General features: G+C 42.5%; 1 protein-coding gene across 3 annotated transcripts in view; it reads left to right on the top strand.

Annotated features, from left to right (window-relative positions):
• ASAP1 (ArfGAP with SH3 domain, ankyrin repeat and PH domain 1) overlaps positions 1-19,718 on the top strand; it is a 1,926,573-nt gene that overhangs the window by 1,441,396 nt on the left and 465,459 nt on the right. For all 3 annotated transcript variants that reach the window (XM_086966222.1, XM_086966220.1, XM_086966221.1), the window contains one exon: positions 18,383-18,498. In XM_086966222.1, coding sequence (XP_086822348.1) covers positions 18,383-18,498 — 116 coding nt within the window. The remainder of the gene's footprint in view (positions 1-18,382; positions 18,499-19,718) is intronic.

Below are 19,718 nucleotides of genomic sequence, written 5' to 3'. Positions count from 1 at the left end.
GAATGGATTAGAAACGTATTATCCAAGTGTAAGCGGTAACGCGACCCCCACATTCCCGCCAAGGAGCGAGCACTTTATAAAACTAAACGGCCCGTTTAACTAACCCCTATAGTCGAACAAGGGTGCACGCTGAGACGTTAAAAATCGACCATCCTACACCAGTTGCTTAGACTCGCTTAACACACGCTTTTATTAACGCTTTTAAAACGCGCTACACATTTAAGTTAAACGTGTGTGAATAGATAGATTTAAACATGGAATTATTACAAATGGTTACAATGTATACCTTTTCATTTGTTTGTAGACGTTCCCTGACGAAGGTGATTTACTCACCGAAATGCATTGGAACACATACAGGATTATTGCTATATGTTATGAAACAACAATGTGATATATTTTGAACTTATTGGAAATACAAATTATTTGAATAAGAGAACATTGTCGTCTCGAACTTTTTTGGATTAAAACTACAGCTGGATTAACAGCAATGAAAACTGGTGCCATGGGAGATACACTTATGGGCTCATAGGTGTGCTACCAGTTAGTTTTTTGATTAAACTTCATGAAGCAAATTTTGCCCAAGTCCGTTGGGGCCAGCAAGGCCAAGTGACTGATAGATTCCAGATTGCACGAGGGGTTCGGCAGGGGTGTGTATTGGCACCAACTCTATTTTCTCTTTACATTAACAGGGTGATTAAGTATTATGAGAATTACCCCACTGATGCTCCGACCTTAAGTGGAAGTAAAATACCCCTGTTATTGTTTGCCAATGACACTCTGCAAGGACTTTGGTCTTATAATCAATGTAGATAAGACCAAGTTCATGGTTTTACATAAACTGAAAACATTAAAAGGGAGAGTTACCATGAACGAAGTTATACTTGGGCAGACAAATGTTTTTACTTACCTTGGTATTACATTAAGCCTGAAACTTAATTGGAACCCACACTTGGACCAGTTGCTGCTTAAACATGCTCAATTGTCTGGTGCTCTGCTAAAAGAGCATCGGTTATCCCTTACAAAGCCGATTACCCCGATTTAGAAAATGTATACTGTAAAAATTGCAGCTTCAATTTTGTATGGGGCAGAATTATGGGGTTTTAGCAATTTATCGACACTCTTGACTTCGCAAAATAAATTAGTGAGGGCTATTAGGGGCTTGCCTCAATCTACTCCTCTTATACCGCTTTATTATGATCTGTTAAGCCACTATTTATAGGATGTGGCTCGTTTTAGACCTGTGGCTCCCTGGAGGAGGCTCTGGGTTACCCCCGAGCTAACCCAGTATGCGCACGCCCTGCTGGAGGTTAGGGATGCAGATAGTGCGGGAATTTTTTTATGGCTGAGGCAGGTAAAGTCAACACTGAGTGATTTGGGGCTTAATATGTTGTGGCAAAATCCAATAAATGGTACTTTTCCATCTCGAAAAGAATTAAAGGGGCTATACTGGAACATGGTAACTACGAAACGTTTTTCGTCTCTGATGAGTCCTTCTCTGTCAAGAGACTTTTTAGAGACCAAACATGTACCCGTTTATGAAACGTACTGGGACCTTATAACGGTTCCCAGTGATTGGAAATCGTACCACCAATTAAGGATAGGCACACTTCCTATTAAATCATTCACAGGAAAATGGGGTAAAGGTTCCTGTATGGAATGTCCGTTTTGCCCAACACAATCAGAAACTATTTCCCATGTTTCCTTCATTTGCCCTGTCTACAAGAACCTGAGGCATAAATGGCTAAAGCCCATTTGTCAGATGATGGGGATTACTTCTGGCTCTGAAGCGTTAAGGATTTTAAAAACAGATGGAAATGATGTAACTATAATCGCGATCGCCAAATTTTTACATGGTATGTGGATGATCCGTGCTCACAGACTGAGCAGTTAAGACTGTGAAAGATGTGATTGTGTTAACTGGTTTTATTTAAATTCTGGTTCACAGTACTGCGGCCGCCTTTTTTGGCACTTATTGCCCATTTTAAATGTATTTTATTCTAAATTATTGTATTTTTGTATGTACGGAAGGAGTAATTTTGGATTATTCTTAAGGGTAATTTTGTAATTTTGCACATGATAAGGAATGAATTCTAATGATATTACTGATATTGTTTTAAATGTATATGTCTTTTATGATTATGTAATCGAATAAAGACTTCTTGAATTGAATTGATGTGGCGTGAGAGGCTGGAACAAACCTTAAATTGAGGGCTGAGGCAGAAACCCTTGCTGTACTGCATGAATGGCCAGGTCTTGGGCTCTTTGAGGTTTGAGCTGTTTTTTCAGAGACCCAGCACCCTCTGAAAAACCATATGACTTGCAGGCAAAGCAAAATAAGGAGATGTCCTCATATTCTTTAGTACTGATTCCTATTCTTGCAGAGGGGACATTCCCTCTAGTAGCAAGGAGGCTTTCAGAAGTTGATGTTAACTTTTTTTTTACCTCCATCATCTGGAAGCCTTTGATGTCCTCTAAAGTGGTGTGACCTCAGGACCAAAGTCTGATTTGTTTGGTGTGCTGCTGTTTCTGAGGTGCCGGAAATGGCTTCAATGACATTATTGGCGTTCCTTCTTGTTAATTAGTGTGGCTCACTGGTTAGAGGCGGCAGACCCGAGAGCAGAGGATGGCCCGGGACCAGGGTTCGATTCCCGGCGCGGCAGGTTTCTGGACCAGGGTCAGCGGACTCGATAATTCTCTCGCCTCGGTGCCCACTCTGATCAGCGTTCACACTCGGCAACTCTGGGCATTAGCTTGCCTCATCTTCACTAACGGCCCCACCAGACCGCCGGGGATGCCTGGTCTCACCCTGGAGATACCCATTAAGGGACCATCTCTCAGGGAAGCCAGGAAAGGTTTCGCAGCGGTCGAAGCGCCTTGGGACCCTCCGGGTAAGTAGTGCGCTATATAAATGCCTATACACATACATACATACATTTTCACAGAAAGTGTGGTTAATAAACACATGGTTGACACTGTTTTGCCATTAAATGTGGCCTTAATGACTTCAGCAGCAATGTAAAATATTAAAATCTAGGACTATAGACCCATCATGTTTATCTATTGTACCAATTGAAAGCTGGATTGTGCTGGTTTCTCCTATTAAGGGTAAATTGGGAATTCCTCCTGATAGTTAAAGTGGCTAGATTTTTGCAATGGGGAGTGCAACTCTGAAGTCTTCCAGTGCTTCTTGTTTATTACCGAGATGCAGCCATGCTTCGTGGTAGTAAGCTACTGGATGAATATAAAGAGGTATTTATAGGTCTAATAAATTATAGCATAGCTGCTTTCAAGCAATTAAGGCAAATGGATCTGGATACTATTGATGCTGTTGCAAGATCCATGGCCTCTAGTATTTTTCTCCATAGGTATCCTTACATGCCTACCACCTTTCTTGTACTTATAACAGAGGTGTGACATTCCTATTGCCTGATGCCCATGACATATTGTTGGGGGACAAGGACAATGTTGTGTTTATTTTGTCCACTAGAAAAGGAGGCCCAGCTGTGCTGCACAAAGACTTTGGCTGCAAGTTTACTGTAGTATAGTGTAGAGCGTGAGTATTATCTTCAACTGAGGCAAGGTCTGTATCCAACTGTATTAGTTTTCAAAGTTGTATATGTGATTCTTGAATGCAGATCCATAATTTATGAAAGATACCTCTCACCATAGTTTTCTCACCTTATTAATATTCCTCAGGCATCTCGCAGCAGTACCCCTATGTGTCAGAAGTCGGCATTGTATGGCTCTGCACCAACATAGTTTTAATCCAGAAGTAACATCCATGCGTGCTAGTTTCTTTCTTTCCTCGCCATCAGAACCGTATCCCGAGCTACGCCTTGTCCCTATAAGACAGGTTTGTCTTTTAAAAAAATTCTAAGAACCAGTCTGCTTAGGAAATGTCACTCCCTAAAATTACAGAGCCCAAACATGTAAAGACTGTCACAAGCAAATGTCTGTGCAGATCACCATCAGATTTACCTGTGGTTCCTGGGGTGAGAACACTAATTCAAGACCTGGAGCAGCTGCGCCGTGATGAATCCCAAGGCCATCTGGTAATGCAAAGCCAAACTCTACTTTGGCCAAAAACTGTATGCCATAACCAGTCAATGCCAAAGGGAAGGACCCGCTTCTGCTGCCGATCTTCGATACACTCAAAGTCTTTGGGTAATTCATCGAAAACATTTTAATAAGTCACTAGGGACTGTGCCCTTTCCTGACAATCTTGAACTACAGAGATCGAGTGAAGGGCTCAACTTTCTCAGACTTGCTCTCAAAACCAATCCTTTTCTGAGATCGTTCTGACCCTTGATTGGAACCAAACTGAATTGCCGTGCCAATCAGCGACGATGCAACCAATTCAGGACTTCAGTGAAGCCATGCTGCACCTATTTGGCACATTAGCGGCTCCCTCTAGTGCACCTTTAGGCACCAAGAAACCGCAAGGACCTACACCTGGGACTCCGCTGGTGGATCTGCCCTCATTTGGACTCTCAGCCTCACCACAAGCTCCTGTCCTGGTTTGATGGCGATCCCGATGCCACAGCCCATGCTGTATCAAAGAGCATCGATGCCGACGCATAAACAATGAAGCGCCACACATAATGAAGTGCCACACATAGTGCTCTTCGACTCCACGTCGGTGCTGCATCATACTTGGATGCACAGGTGATCTAGGGAGCAGTCTTTAGGTGTCCCCTCAGACTCCAATATGATGCCCTTGCCTCATGGGAGTGCCCACACACGACATGCTTTATTCATAACAGATTCTGATAACAAGTGTTGTGGTCCTGTGCAATGATATTACCCAACCGTATTACGACAGTAACTTACATAAAGATCTCCAGGATGCCAGTGACCTGGACACCTCACCAGACACTACATTCGTTTTTCCATCAAGCCCCACTGTTGAAGAAAGCGCCTCTTTTGCAGTGGTTATGCGAAGGACAGCAAAGGCCCTTAACGTACAGTTTTTCCTAATGGAAACGAAGACTAACATCCTCATTGAGGTGCTCCAGCCTGGACAAACTAACACAGAACCATTACTCCCATTTAATGAGGCTCTTAAAGACACCATTCTTGGGAATTGAGTGAAACCTTGGTTCTGATCTCCGCTCAACTGGTAAATTGCGCAATACCGTCACCCAGTCCCCAGTTATCCTGATGCCACAGAGACTTGTGTACACCTCTGCGAGTAAGGTCAAACCAAGTGTGTTTCCTAACACTTCACCATACCAATCAAAGCACTTGGAAACATTTGGGAATCACTGTGTTTCTCAACTAGTTTGAAATTAGCTCCGAGAATGCCAACTGCCTCCTGGGTTATTATACCCACTCCATTTGGGATTCTGTTGCCGTAATCTTGGCTGGCGTCCCAGAAGATTTGCACCCTGCTCTCACCCAAGCCATTAAAACCAGCAGTGATGTTGCAAAATGTACTATCTGCCTTGGCTTAGACACCAAAGATTGCCTCAGTAGGGCAGTTGGCACCAGTGTGGTTGTTAAGCAACTTATGTGAATGAGGTCTACAGGCTTTTCCAGCAACATCCAGTCCATTTTAATGGACATGCCCTTTTATGGGTCTCGCCTGTATGGGGACATAGCAGACTCACCCCTCGAGTACTTTAAAGATGCCAGGGCCACTGCACAATCATAGGGCCTGTCCGCTCCTTCACATCAGCTACACCCTCAATTTCATCCCCTTCATGGCTACGGTAGGGGTTTTCAATACCAGATTTAGCCAGTCCAGCAAACTCCTCAGCCCTTTTGTGGCCATGGCTGCGGTACCCACATACCACATGAACAACAGGGGTAATGTCCAGGCCAGTTGTCCACCCCTCCAGCTGTTGCAGCCCCAAAACTTTTGTATGTTATTCAAGGCAAACAGTCACCCTGTCAGATTCAGGAAACAGCACTTTCTACCTTGGTGGCAGGCGGTGACTTATGACAAGTGGGTACTAAAGATTGTTCACTGAAGTTATGCCCTACATTTAATTGCCGCCTCACTGCATCTTCCACTATCCCCAGAATGGCTGACTTAGGACCATCTCTACCTTTTGCAGCAGGAAGTTCAGGCCCTTTTTCCCAAAGGGGCCTTTTAGCAGGTGCCAGCGTCAGGAGAAGGCTATGGATGTTATTTCTGCTACTTTCTACTGCAAAGACAGGTGGAGTTCTTTATTCTGGTTTAGATCTTGGCCTGCTCAATGCCTTCCGGTGAAAGAATAAATTCAAGATGCTCTACCTGACCCATGTCTTGACGGCCCGACCCTTGAGACTGGATGCTAGCATTAGATCAGCAGGATGTTTATTTCCATATCCCTGTCCTACAGCACCCTCAGGTACTACCTGCGTGTTCATTGTGGGGCAGTACCATTTCCAGTCTGTGGCCCTTGGTGTTAATGAAAGCAATATCTGTAGTTGCAGCACATCTTCAGAGGTCACGGATTACCTGGTTCACCTACCTGGGCGACTGGCTTTTAAAGAGGGGCTTGCCCCAGGCAGTTGTCACCGTTCTCTAGACTACAGCACACCTCCTGATATCATTGGGGTTCACTATCAATGTGCCGAAGTTACACATGACTAATTCACAGATGCTTCCCTTCATCTGAGCCATTCTGGACACAGTGCAACTTTGTGCCTTCTCTCCAGAATGGACAGTCCAGGACATTTGTGGTATGATCCCAATGTGTGAGCCTCCTTCCTGGATCTGAGTGAGGCTGTGGATGTTTGGTCTGAAGGCATCATGCATCCTGCTAGTGAAACACGCAAGGTAGCACTTGCAGTTTTTGAAGTGGTATCTGAAGTCCCAGTGAGTGCAGCACCAAGGAAACCTTTCCAATCTGGTCCAGATATCGAAGGAGACAGCAAAAGATTTCAGTAGTGGTTGCTGAACCAAGATTGAGTCAGAACCCTCTCCATTCCCCACCCAGAGCTGACAGTGGTGACCAGTGCATCGCTTCAGGGCTGGGGCGGCCATCTGGGAGCAGTAGAGTTCAGAGGTAACTGTTCCAGGTGTTTACAAATAACACTTTTGCCACATGGCACTACAACAAGCAGTGTGGAGTGGGGCCGTGGATCATGTTATGTTAGGAGTATTTTTAGAGTGCATGGGTACCCGAAAGTGTCCTAGCGCTAGCAGAGCGACAGGGCAAGGCAGGTCACAACCGCTTAGTAGGTGGGGTTTTGGTAAAACCCAGTTCTCAAAAGTTTACGGAAGGGAAGGAGGTTGTGTTCTGAACGTAAATGGAGAGGGAGAGTGTTCCAAAGCTTGGCAGAAGTATAGTAGAAAGACCGGCCACCACTTCTCATTCTATTGATTTTGGGGACCGAGGCTAAATAGAGACCGTATGAGCGGAGGCACCTGTTTGGGCGGGAAGGGGAGATGATGGATTGGATGTATTGTGTAATTCCTATAAATCCTATTCAGGATCTGTGCATTCGGATAACATAAACTGTGGATTTGGTGGTAGACTGGTTCCAAGCACCCCCACCGGATATGTTAACCTGTTTGCATTAGCTCACATTGCCACTAGATTCTTCTCCTATCGGGGAGAGAATAGTTTCTGGCAACCTCAGAACATGACAACCCTGATCCCTCAAGGAGCTATGAATTTTTGCAAATATGTAATTTTATCTTATCATGATTTTATTGTATTATCTGAAACTCATATTGCAATGGTTTTAAGTAACTATGCAAATGTAATTTAAATTCAAATACAATTCTGATCCCTCAGAATCGTGGAAACAAACTACTTTTCTCCCAGTCACTCGTGCTCACTTTGTTTGTCTCAGAGATACACGGAATAAACAGTCTGGGCATTTCAATAAGAATTTATTGTACAGTTGTTATTCTAGTGTAGAATAGATTTGCTGTAACAACCATTACACAGTAGCAGAGATATATGATTAGCAGAACTACGAAAGTAAAGGGATGGTACAATTCTACCAATTTGCAGTAATCCTGAATATATACAAGTACATAAAACACATGATAAGAACGTGCGTACTCCTATGCTGTCTCCCTAACTAGATGTACCTAACTGTACCTAGCATTGGTGTAGGCGTTATGCGCTTTGCCAAGAATTCCTCTAAGGTCTAGTCAACTCCATTACCTGAGAAAGGAAAGAATATGGGACCCCGTCTTGGTCTTGAGTTGGACACCCCGCGAGGGATGATAGACCACTGCTAGCTGGAGTGTCTGCATGCAGGAACCTCAGTGTCTCTGGTCAGTGTGTCAGCCGGTAAGTCACAGTCTCCTCTGTCTGTCTAAGCAAGACATGATGTATATATACCCACAGGTCGACCCAGGGGTCCTACCTTGCTGTTACTGTGTCGGCCTAAAGGATGACATCAGGCTTGAACTTTAACATAGATATTATACAGTAGATGTGAGTCCAGCTGTGCTTTCAAGAAGCCTCATGCATAATATATGAGTGTCGAATCAGGGAAAACCCTGCTTTCTGAATGCAGTGTTGTATCTAGGTAAAAGGTCAGTCCCTATGAACCGTTATGTATGAAATGTAGGGAGGGATATAGGTGAAAGGTTGCAGTGTTACCTGCACCTATATAGGGTACCTATATGGAATATAACAGAGGATGAGGGAGACTTTCTTCTAGAAGCATTTATGAGCAATACATAAGGACTTGAATTGTATTCTATCTGCAATTGAGAGCCAGTGCAAGGTTTTCAAGGCAGGTCTTGCCGAGAGGCTGTTGGGGATCTTGAAAAGCATATGTGCAGCACAGTTATGAACGACTTGCAGTTTGTTTGTGGTCGCCCCTGGAGCTCCTAGATACAAAGCATTTCCATAGTAAAGGCGAGAGAGGATTAAGGCCTGGACCATGAGCTTCCTTGCTGAGAAGGGGAGGAGCTGAAGAACTTTGCAGAGCATCCACAGAATGCCATAACAGCATGTGGCCAGTTTCGTTTCCTGATGATCAAATGTGAGTGACCGGTGTAGCCACATGCTGAGACTTTTGATCTGTTTTTTGGGCGTGGGTGGGGAGCCAAGACATCTTGGCCATGCTGGGTCGATATCAAAGATGGGTAAATTGCCCTGCTGCATGAGCTCAATTTTATTTCCATTCAATTTAAGGAAGGAGAATTACATCCATTTGGAGGCTCTCTCCAGGCAGGGGCCTAGACGGGGCGAGGTAGTTCCTGGATGATTTAAGGCCACCACTAATTGGGTATCATCAGCATAGGTGACAATTTCTTTTCTATCCCAAAAAGGACAATCTGTGCCAGAGGGCTCATATAGACATTGAACAGTGTTTTGCTCAGGGACGAGCCCTAAGGGATGCCACAGCCAAGTGCGATCCGGTTTGAAGAGTTATCTCCTTCAAAGACTTGGAAGGTCCTGTCGTCAAGGAAGGACTTCAGCCAGGTAATAACATTCCCTGATAGTCCGACATTCCTCAGTCTGTGGATCAGGATATCATAATTAACAGTATCAAAAGCGGCACTGAGGTGTAGAAGAATGATAGCTGTCAATCCATCTTTGTCGATGATCATTTTGGCGTTTTCCACCACTGCAAGTAACATGGTTTCGGTCCCATTTTGGGAGCGAAATCCAGTTTGTTAGGGGTGAAGTATGTTGTGATATTCAAGGAAGGTGGAGATAACTGAATTAACATGCTTTTCTAGCATTTTACTGATCGCTGGAAGGAGGGAAATAGGGAGGTAATTTCCAAGAATACCGGGGTTGAGACTGGGTTTTTTTAATAGTGCATTCACCATGGCGTGTTTCCCCAGTGGTGGTACTAGTCCGGTCAAGATGGAGGAGTTAATCAACTTCAGTAACACCGGGAGGGCTACTTCCCCAGTATTGCCTAGGATTTGAGGGGGTGTTGGGTCATTAGAAGAGCCAGATTTTACTGAGGCACATATGTTCACTAGAGTGTCCATACCCATCAAGGGAATTTCCTTGAGAGAGTGCTCACCAGGAACGGCGTACTCCATGAACAGCAGATTGACAGTAGAAGCTGGGGGGAAAGGAATTATAAATATCCTTAATTTTATTAGAAAAGAACTATGCAAGTTCATCACACCGTGCGTGTGAGCCATTAGGGGGGCATCTCTGACCTGTAGTTTTAAAAGCTGCTTAGCAATCTTAGAAATTTCACGTGGGGAGTTTTAGACAGAATTAATTCTTTTCTCATAGTATGATGATTGTGCCTGCTTCACTTTGGATTGGTAAATTTATGGAGTCCGTGTATTTCAGTTTACTTATTGCATCATAGTTTCTTCTCCATTTCCTCTCAAGTCTTTTGCAAGTTTGTTTTTACTCATGCAGCTTTGGGGAGTACCATGGAGAGGGGTTATTCCTAGTTATTTTGTGAATGTGTTTCCTAGGTATGACTAGGTTCAGGGAGGAGTTGATCTAGTGGTTAAGGTGGTCATTTGTGACAGTCGGGCAGGGATCTAAGGTAGGTATGGACTTTTTCAGAGCTGAATTCCATGAGTCCAGCGAAAGGTTGGACCAAGAGCGTTTCCAGCTACTGATTGTGCTGGTGATAAGAGGGTTTCTGCAGATCCCAGGAGAAGGGGACCAGGGAGTGGTCAGACCCTGGCCCTCGGCCCGGATTTCCTTCAGAGAGTTCCCTACAGTTGGAGAAGATGAGGTCTAGAAGGTGCCTTTTTTCATGGGTGGGGCTAGTGACATTTTGTTTCATCTGAAATGTTAGGAGATTCTGGATTAGTTTGATCACTGCTGAGTCTGAGGGATCATCAAAATCAAGTTGAGATCTCCTAGTACAGTGAAATTGGAGGGAGAACTTGCCAAGTTGGCAACAACTTCTAGTAGGACTTTCAACAGTTGTCCATGGGGGTCACGGGGACCGTATATAAGAATACCCAAAAAAGGTATGGGTAGGGGAAAGTGTGATGGAAAAGGAAAAGTTCTCATAGTCCGGTAGGATATTAGGGACAATGCAACATTTAAAACCTTCTTTTAAAATAATGGCAATGCCTCTTCCCCTCCCCTGTTCCCGGTCTCTCCTCAGGACGTTGTATCCTGGTATGAGACATTGCACCAGATCTGGGTCTGACTCCGTATTGAGCCAAGTTTCTGTAAGAAACAGCACATCGGGGTACTCCTCTTGTAGCAGGATAGAAATTTTCGTGCACTTTATAGACAGCATTTTGTAAACTAAGGTAGTAGCAGTTACCAGGCAGGGTTTAGGATTAGGGAGTGGTGTGTAAAAACAATGTGGACAGCTCAAAACGTCCATAAGTGGGCAAATAGAGTGTAGACATGTCTTGCTGTGGGAACCCCTCAATCTCCAGAGAAGATCTAAGGAGTATGTAAGTTGATTTGTAGTAAAACAGGCAGGGGTGGCCCCTGGCCCTGGATGGGCAAAGACGGGCTCACCTTTGGTGCGACACTGGCGTGCCCGCTGGGTACGCCTTCTGTGAATTGGCGCCATCACTTCTATTTTTGCTGGAAGCCCTATTAGAAATTGAGGAAGACTAGAGTGTCTCACCTCCAACTTTGCTGCATACCCACGGAGACCCTGACTTGCCTCCTGCTCCTCTGCTATCGGAGTTGAAGCAGGTGTCTATTCTACTCCCTTCTTGTTGTTCCTGGCACCCTGGCAACTGTGGCTGCGATGGGGACTATAATCTCTCCCTTCATGGCATTTTTTGGCTCTCATTCTCAACCTCACTCTGGCGTGCCTCTCAGCACCGAGAAGGTCGGTGAGGCCTCAACTGACTCCACGCTGGCAGGACCTTCCTTTGTGTCAGTGGGGCTCTCCGAATCTGTGCTAGACTAATTTTCGGCTCTGGTGCACAGTCTTTTGGGGTTCCCACCTGTGACGCCTTTATTAGATCCATCACTGCCGACTCCGATCGCCTCTACTTTCTCTCTTCTCTCCGATGCTCAGGTGTCGTCTTCTCGTCATTGGTAACCACGCCAGTGTACCAGTCCCCTTCGGGCAATTTCCTCCGCTTTAGGAGGAGCCCCCTACTTATTTCTCCATGGCACACAGCTATTTTGGTGATGTGTGTTGGAAAGAGCCCCTCATTGCATGGTTACCCCTAACTTTTTGCCAGATACCTGATGCCAACTTGACTGAGTGCGTACTGGGACCCTGCTAACCAGGCCCCGGCACCCGTGTTCTTTTTCGCAAAATGGTATTCTTTGTAACCACAATTGATATCTCTGACCACAGGAAAGCCCCTTGCAAAAGGTACCCTGGGTACCAAGGGCACTTTGACCAGGGATGGCTTCTAAGGGCTGTCGCTCCTATTGTGCCACCCTTAGAGACCCCACACCTTAACACCCACACGCTGCTATTGCAGGCTGTATGTGTTGGTACAGAGAAAAGTGAAGTGTCGCCATGGCACACCTCCCTGTGTGTCATGCATGCAGTTCAAAAGCAGTCAAAACATTGGTTAACCATAAGTAAACTACCTTTAGGCATGGTGCATCAGTCGACATGAAAAATGTAGTTCACACAGCGTCATTCTGTCTGTCATCTTGGTGTCATGTTGCCTATGATAATTGATTGTAAAGAACTGTGGTAAAGGAGTACCACTACAATTGGAAACAAATACTAGAAAACAGAACAAGTAGAGCAGGGGTCTCCAACCTTTTCTGTAGTGAGAGCTACTTCTAATCAGTGAAAATTATTGCGAGCTACTGAAGGCTAAACAACTTGTGCATTGTTACCTGACACCCCCACTCCCAGGGTCATTGACTTTAAGCCTAATGTCCATAGAGCCAGATACTATGATTTGAACAAAAAACTTCGACTAGGTTCACTATGACAGGGCTACCATTCGTGTCAGTGTGGTAACATAGAGGGATATATATATATATATATATATATATATATATATATATATATATATATATATATATATATATATATATATATATATATATATATATATATATATATATATATATATATATATATATATATATATATATATATATATATAATAATAATAAGTAAGGGCTTCTTGAGATGTTCCACCTGTAAAGCCTGCAAAAATGGTGTAAGTAGATCAGAGTATTTGACTCCTCTGTCTCCTAATCCTATCAAGATTAGAGAAAAACTGAATTGCAGGCCGGAATATGCTGTCTATGTTTTAGAATGTCCCTGTGATCTGAGATATGTAGGGAACACCAGACCACAGGTGTACAAACGGATCCTGCAACACTTAAGGGCCATCACTAATGCAGATCCATCCTATCCCGTAGCTAGGCACTTCGAGCAAGCACATGGGAAAAATGCCTCCGGGTTACTGTATTTTGTGATTGACACCGTACCTCCACAGAGAAGGGGTGGAGATCGAGAATCCCTTTTGCGGAAGTTAGAAACTAGACATATCATTATGCTCGACACTAAAATGCCTAATGGGCTGAACACTAGTGAAGACTGTCACACTTACCTGTAATAGGCAGTACTACCTGTGTATTTTACTGACACTATGAACCTGAAGCTATATATCTTAAAACAATCAATGAACTATAACCCTCGTCCTTTACATGAATGTACAAACATGATAATTTGTCAACTGTTTACTATTTTAACTTCACTGGTAGCACGATGTTTTGAACCGTTACTATAATATGCACTTTATTGTATTTTGCACAATGATATACTTTGCACATATAACATCTTCTAGCCCACTTGGGCTTTATCTAGAGCTACCTCCAATACCTATGAAAGAAATATTTCCAGGTATTGTCATACAATATAAATACTTAGTGTCCCTGTTGCTGTTATTAGCATACGGTTAAGCACACAGTACATCCAACATAAGTAGTATGATGTTTTAGGTTGATCTTTGGCAATGAATGGGAATATTTATATTTTAAAACATTTTATGTATTGATATGTTTTATTATTATTCTAAATTGCCACTGTATTTTACCTGAATTTGTGCATTAGTATTTAGAGGTTATTTATATATTTATACATTTAAATATTTATATAAATGTAGTGATTGATTTCACTTTGCCTCTATTCAAAGTCTTTTTACACATTATGTGTCAATTATGTTAGTAACTCTACTATGTCTATTATGTAACAGCATTTTGCACTTTAAAAACGGCACGCCAGCCCCCATGACGGTGTCATGTGATCAAGGCTGCGTTAAGCCGAAACGCGTCATGGCAGATTGGTGTTGGGCTAAAGAATAAATAATTTGCACCAACTTCTGGGTCTCGCTTCGTCTATCTGGCTGATTTGCTGAGTTTTGGACGTCAACATTATATATATATATATATATATATATATATGGACGTCAACGTTATATATATATAACCAAAGCTCCTCCTCAGCACGCTCTGCGCTCGCAGACACCGCTTCCACGCCAGCAAGAATGAGGAACGGACCAACGAAGTCAGCAAGATGTATATTTTATTCCAACAGAACCAGCGACGCGTTTCGAGGAAAAGAGCCCTTGTTCACGCTGCAACATGTAAAGAATTATAATGCTTTTTATATACTTTTTAGTGATAACATCACCACCCCCTAGTGGTGATCACCAGTGTCACATGTGTAACAAATAGTGTAGACATACTATCGCTGTTAGTCTTTTCTTGCTCATGACTCAAAGAGAAAAAAACACAAATATATATATATATATATATATATATATATATATATATATATTTATATTTTCTGGCAACACGAAGGGTCCTTCTGGGATCCTTTCTCCCCAGTCAGGTGGCGGACCTTTCAAGGCCGAAAATTCTATAACATTTCACAGTATGCCTCAAAGCAAAAAATGAGCACTCTGGAAGTAACAGACAGAAAGTTTATTCTTAGTTACACGCTACGCGTTTCGACACAGATTGTGTCTTGATCACACGTTAAACCACACTGTATGGGCTGCCATGTTATATACAACAATAGACACAAATGAGGAAAAGGAACAAGTCATGGGACTTTGCATGTAAACATCCGCCATCTTTGAACGTGAAAAAGTGCAAATCAAATATACAGTTCATGACATATGTACTTCTTCTCAATCATCAACATTTCATTGAATGAGTAATATTGGTAAAATATGTTGTGAATGAATTAAGTAACTAAACCAACCAGTATACCAACGAAAAGAGGTGTAAGTAAACAGGGGTGTACTGCAACAAACTGCTCTAAGCATATGTCCTAGTCTGCAATTTAAGCAAATTAGATTTACAGGTCTAGTGCCTATAAATTGTCAGAACTGCACAAGTTGTGTCAATTAATTGAAATTAATTATCACATCTAAGGCGTCCTGCACTAGTCTCTAATGTAAAAAGGTCTAGTGCCTGCTCCATCAGAACCAATTTTTCACGAGTGATTATTTATGGTCAAGGTGTTTTGTCTGACCTAATTGCAGTACAAATTAATGTCCACATTTATCCAAAGGCGGTGTTGAGTTCCAGACCACAACTGTCCATAAGCACTAAACATGTCCCCACAATCAGATACAAGTGCTAGTGATACCCAGTGAAGATGTATAAGTGAAATTGTCTTTCATCCAAATGACCAGAATTTACATAGAGAAACCATTGATCAACCATGATCGAAGTGACTTCTCCCTTTCATTTCACCTACAAAAAAATATATAAACATACATTTAAAATTTTGTAACGCATGTGAATTAAAAAGGACTATAAATATAGTCACAGAGGGGGAAAGAAGGGTATGGGGTGTCTATATACATCTTGTGCAATACTTCATAAATACATACATCACTCATGACCAATTAGATATACAGGACAGTTTCTTTTTTACCCATAATGTTAATTTTCATGTAAATGTGTTGCGAGTTCCTCTTCTAAATTGTGCCCCCCAGGGAATTTTGTCTCCAGCTCCATTATCCACCTGGATTCCTTCTTCCTGAGGGCCAATTCCCGATTTCCACCTCTTCTCCCTATATTGACTTGTTCCACTGCAAAATATTTGAGGAGGGAGTTATTGGACTCATGGTGCTCATGGAAATGTCTTGCAATATGATATCTGCGGTCCACGTGTGTGATAGCCCTTAGATGTTCTAGTATTCGTTTTTTGACCACACACGTGGTACTGCCAACATATCTCTTTTTGCAAGGACATTCTAGCACATAGATAACATAATGGGTGTTACATGTCAGGAATTGTCTGATGCTTTTACGTTCCTCTCTTCTAGGGATTTCTATCTCCTTCACCATGACACTGGCTTTACAGGCTTTGCAGTGGCCACATGGATAAAAACCCTTAAGGCCTTGGACATGTTTTTTATTTTCAGTGATGTCACCCTTGATTAACATGTCTCTAAGATTCTTACCCCTTCTGTAGGTGATTTGAGGTATTTCGTTAAGTAGTGGGCCCACTACCTGATCAGATTTGAGTATTTTCCAATTATTGGCTAAGATCTTATGAACCTTTCTTGATTTCTGGTTGTATGTGGTGATGATCCGTGTCACATTCTTATCATCAGATGTAGTGGGTTTGGGTATGAGGGTGTCTGCTCGTTTAACAGCTGTAACTTTTTCAACTGCCTTTTTAAGAATCCCTTCAGGGTACCCCCTTTCCCTAAACCTACATAACATGGTCTCCTGTTCGGCAGCGAACCCTTCCTCACTGCTGCAGTTTCTCCTTGCCCTCAGTAACTCTCCATAAGGAATGCTCCATTTGAGTGGATCAGGGTGAGCACTGAGGGCATGGAGTAGGCTGTTGCCAGCCATGTCCTTCCTATGTAGTTTGGAAACCAATTGATTTTCAACTATCTCTATTTCAGTATCAAGAAAATCTACACACTTAGTGCTAATGTTATAAGTAAGATGTGTGTTATAATCATTAGCATTAAGTTTTAATCATTAGCAAATATATATATATATATTTTTTTTAAGGTAAGGGTATTTGGTGGCTAGGGTATTCAAGGGTGTGGAATTAAATAGAATATCTACTTGTCCATTGGACAGTTGCTCCATAAAACTACTTGTTCGTAACAAAATCCACTTGATTCTTTGGTGCCATGTAGCGCAGCGACAAATTATGGCAGCAATCTCATTATGTAAGAGCTCTGATAATAGCCTCTCTGATTATGCCAGCGCTCATACCACATTAGGGTTTGAATACTAGCAATTCCCTTGTTTTGCCACCTTTCCACAGATCTTCATACAGGGAATGGGGGTAGCAGTAAGCAATAGATCCCCATGGTTGGCATGTCCTTTTGAGTCTGTGCTAACTTTCTAACTTGCATGTTTTATTGGTTTTCATCAGCTTTTCTCTAATATTTGCCCCTTTAGAGAAAGGTTGGAAATGTACTCCTGACGAGGGCAGAGGTAAAACTTCTTCCAGGGTTGGGGAAAAAAGTGGTTGGTGGGAAAGTGAACTTGTTACAGCCAGGAGTGTGGAATTCCAGGACATATCGTTTAGGGCCAAGGCAAGAGGTTTTCATGTTTATTTTGTCTGTGGGACAAGTAGTCCAAACCTCTGCAGCACAAACCCTTTGGTGCCAGATTACACTACCATGTTATAGATCAGGGTAGGGCATTGCCTGCAATTATGGGAATAGCTGTGCCCATATGTTAATGCTGCTTGAACTTGTATTTAAGGTTCACAAATAATTCAAAGCCTTTATTATAAGGAAATTTTAGTGTGCAACAGATTTTTCAAACAGGCATGCACACATGACCAATTTCGAGGTATAACTTTACATTGAGCGTTATCTTGTGAATATTATAATTGTTAATTGACAGTTCTTGTGCTACCTTCTTGATGTACGGGATTGTGCCGTGTAAACGGGGAATTAAGGGAAGGCTGTGAGATATGGTGAATGGTGTGTGCACTATTGACGCTTGTGCCGTACAGTGTACCCGACTACTTGTGGTCGCCCCGCCTTGTCTTCAATTCTTGAGTAATTTGGTTTGCACATGTGTTGTTGGTGACCGCTATCTGCAGCGTGATAATAATAATGTAAAATAAATACAGCCTTCCCACAACTTCAAAAGGAAAACATGACCTTGTGCTAATTTTAAAATGAACTCAAAGCTGTGAGCAACTCTGAAAGTGTTTGGGAGCTTCTGGTAGCTCGCGATCGACTGGTGGAAACACCTGGAGCACAGGATAGAACGTCGGCAGAAAGTAGTGTATTTCAGGGTCTGCCTTTTATCCTATTTGCTGTGAACAACGAAAGCAAACAGAATGTTTACTTAAAGGTGTGTCCAGTGTATTTCTGCAAAGTGGTAAATATACTGTCTTCCTGTCTTATGGATCCATACTTCCATAAATACTTCTTTTCACTTAGTGTCTTTTCTATTCCATCTACATCTTTGTCGAATAGAATATCCTCCTTTGTTTGTTTTACCTACTGCTTCATGCATTGCTGACGCTGAATGTTACTGTTGCTACTAATGTCTTTTAACTTCCTGTTTCTCAATGTTTACATTTTCAGTGGGAACCTTGATAAGCAAACTGAGAAGGGGAATACTGCACTACACTACTGCAGTCGGTACAATAAATCAGAATGTATGAAACTGGTTTTGAGGGGAAAGCCAACTATAGATATTGGTAAGAATCAAGCATTACTGTTTAAAAGCATCTTTGACCAGCAGTGCCACTGCCTTGTTGTGGTGTGGGATGTGGTGTCTTACAAATCACTACATAATTTAAAAGGTGGAATTGTTGCATCATATATATATATATATATATATATATATATATATATATATATATATATATATATATATATATATATATATATATATATATATATATATATATATATACATCATATATATCTATATCCTACTGGCGGTCGCCAGTAGGTATAGTTAGGATTTTTTTCAATGCAAAATCTCAAAATTCTATTAGTAATAACTTTGGCGCCGGTTGACGAATCTGCCTGAAAACGTCCTCAAATTTGCCTCGCGGAGCTCCGGTCCTTCCTTGAAAGTTTTGGGGGGATTCGTCAAGCGGGGGCCGAGATAAAAGGGAGGGTCCCAAAACGTGTTTTCCCCATGTTAATTTCCATAGGGCGGTCGAACTCACTTTTAGCCTGAACGGCTGAATGGATTTGTACCAAACTTGGCAAAATTGTAGGGACTGGTAGCCCGATGTGCCTTTGCTATGTCTCAAGATATGTGCTCCAGTGGATTTTGAGTAATTTAGGTTAAAAAAATATATATATATCTATGGCAGCGCCCCGGTACGGCCCCGGGTGCGACACGCGAGGTGCGCACGGAAATCTGATTGGCTCTCGGGTGCCTGTAAACATTCGAAACAGTCCGGAGCGGCCGCCATCTTGTGTCTCGGTAGGATCGAGACACAAGAGGTGGCCAACACAAAGGGGGAAATGACCATAAGGGGGCAGGGTAGACCCCCTCTGACCCCCTAGGTTTGATGTGGGGGCTATAAAAGGGCCCCGTGGGGCAAAAACATTTTTTTTTTTCGTTTTGCGCGGGGGGGGGGGGGGGGAGTGCCCGTACGCGCACCGGGGAGCGGACGGGGGAGCGTACCATGAGGATAAAAGAATGACAGAGTTTTTTTAAATGAAGCCTTTTTTTAATAAATTGGAGGTAGTTCTGAAAAGAACTGTTTTTTTCTTTTTTTTGGTGTTTTTTTTAATGTTTTTTGAACATTTTGTACTTTTTTTGGCTTTTCAAAACAGTTTTATATTTATTTTGTATTTTTTTAGGGGGAGAAACAAAAAAAAGGGAATTGAAACTGGCTCAACTGGAGCAAAAAACAAAAAAAGAAAAAAATTACTTCTTTTTGGGGCACTTGTGATT

The sequence above is a fragment of the Lissotriton vulgaris genome, chromosome 4_1 (assembly GCF_964263255.1).
Source record: "Lissotriton vulgaris chromosome 4_1, aLisVul1.2, whole genome shotgun sequence".
Taxonomy (NCBI): Eukaryota; Metazoa; Chordata; class Amphibia; order Caudata; family Salamandridae; genus Lissotriton; species Lissotriton vulgaris.
Note: the sequence above shows the minus strand (reverse complement) of the source record. Positions and strands in the feature narration are given on the sequence as shown.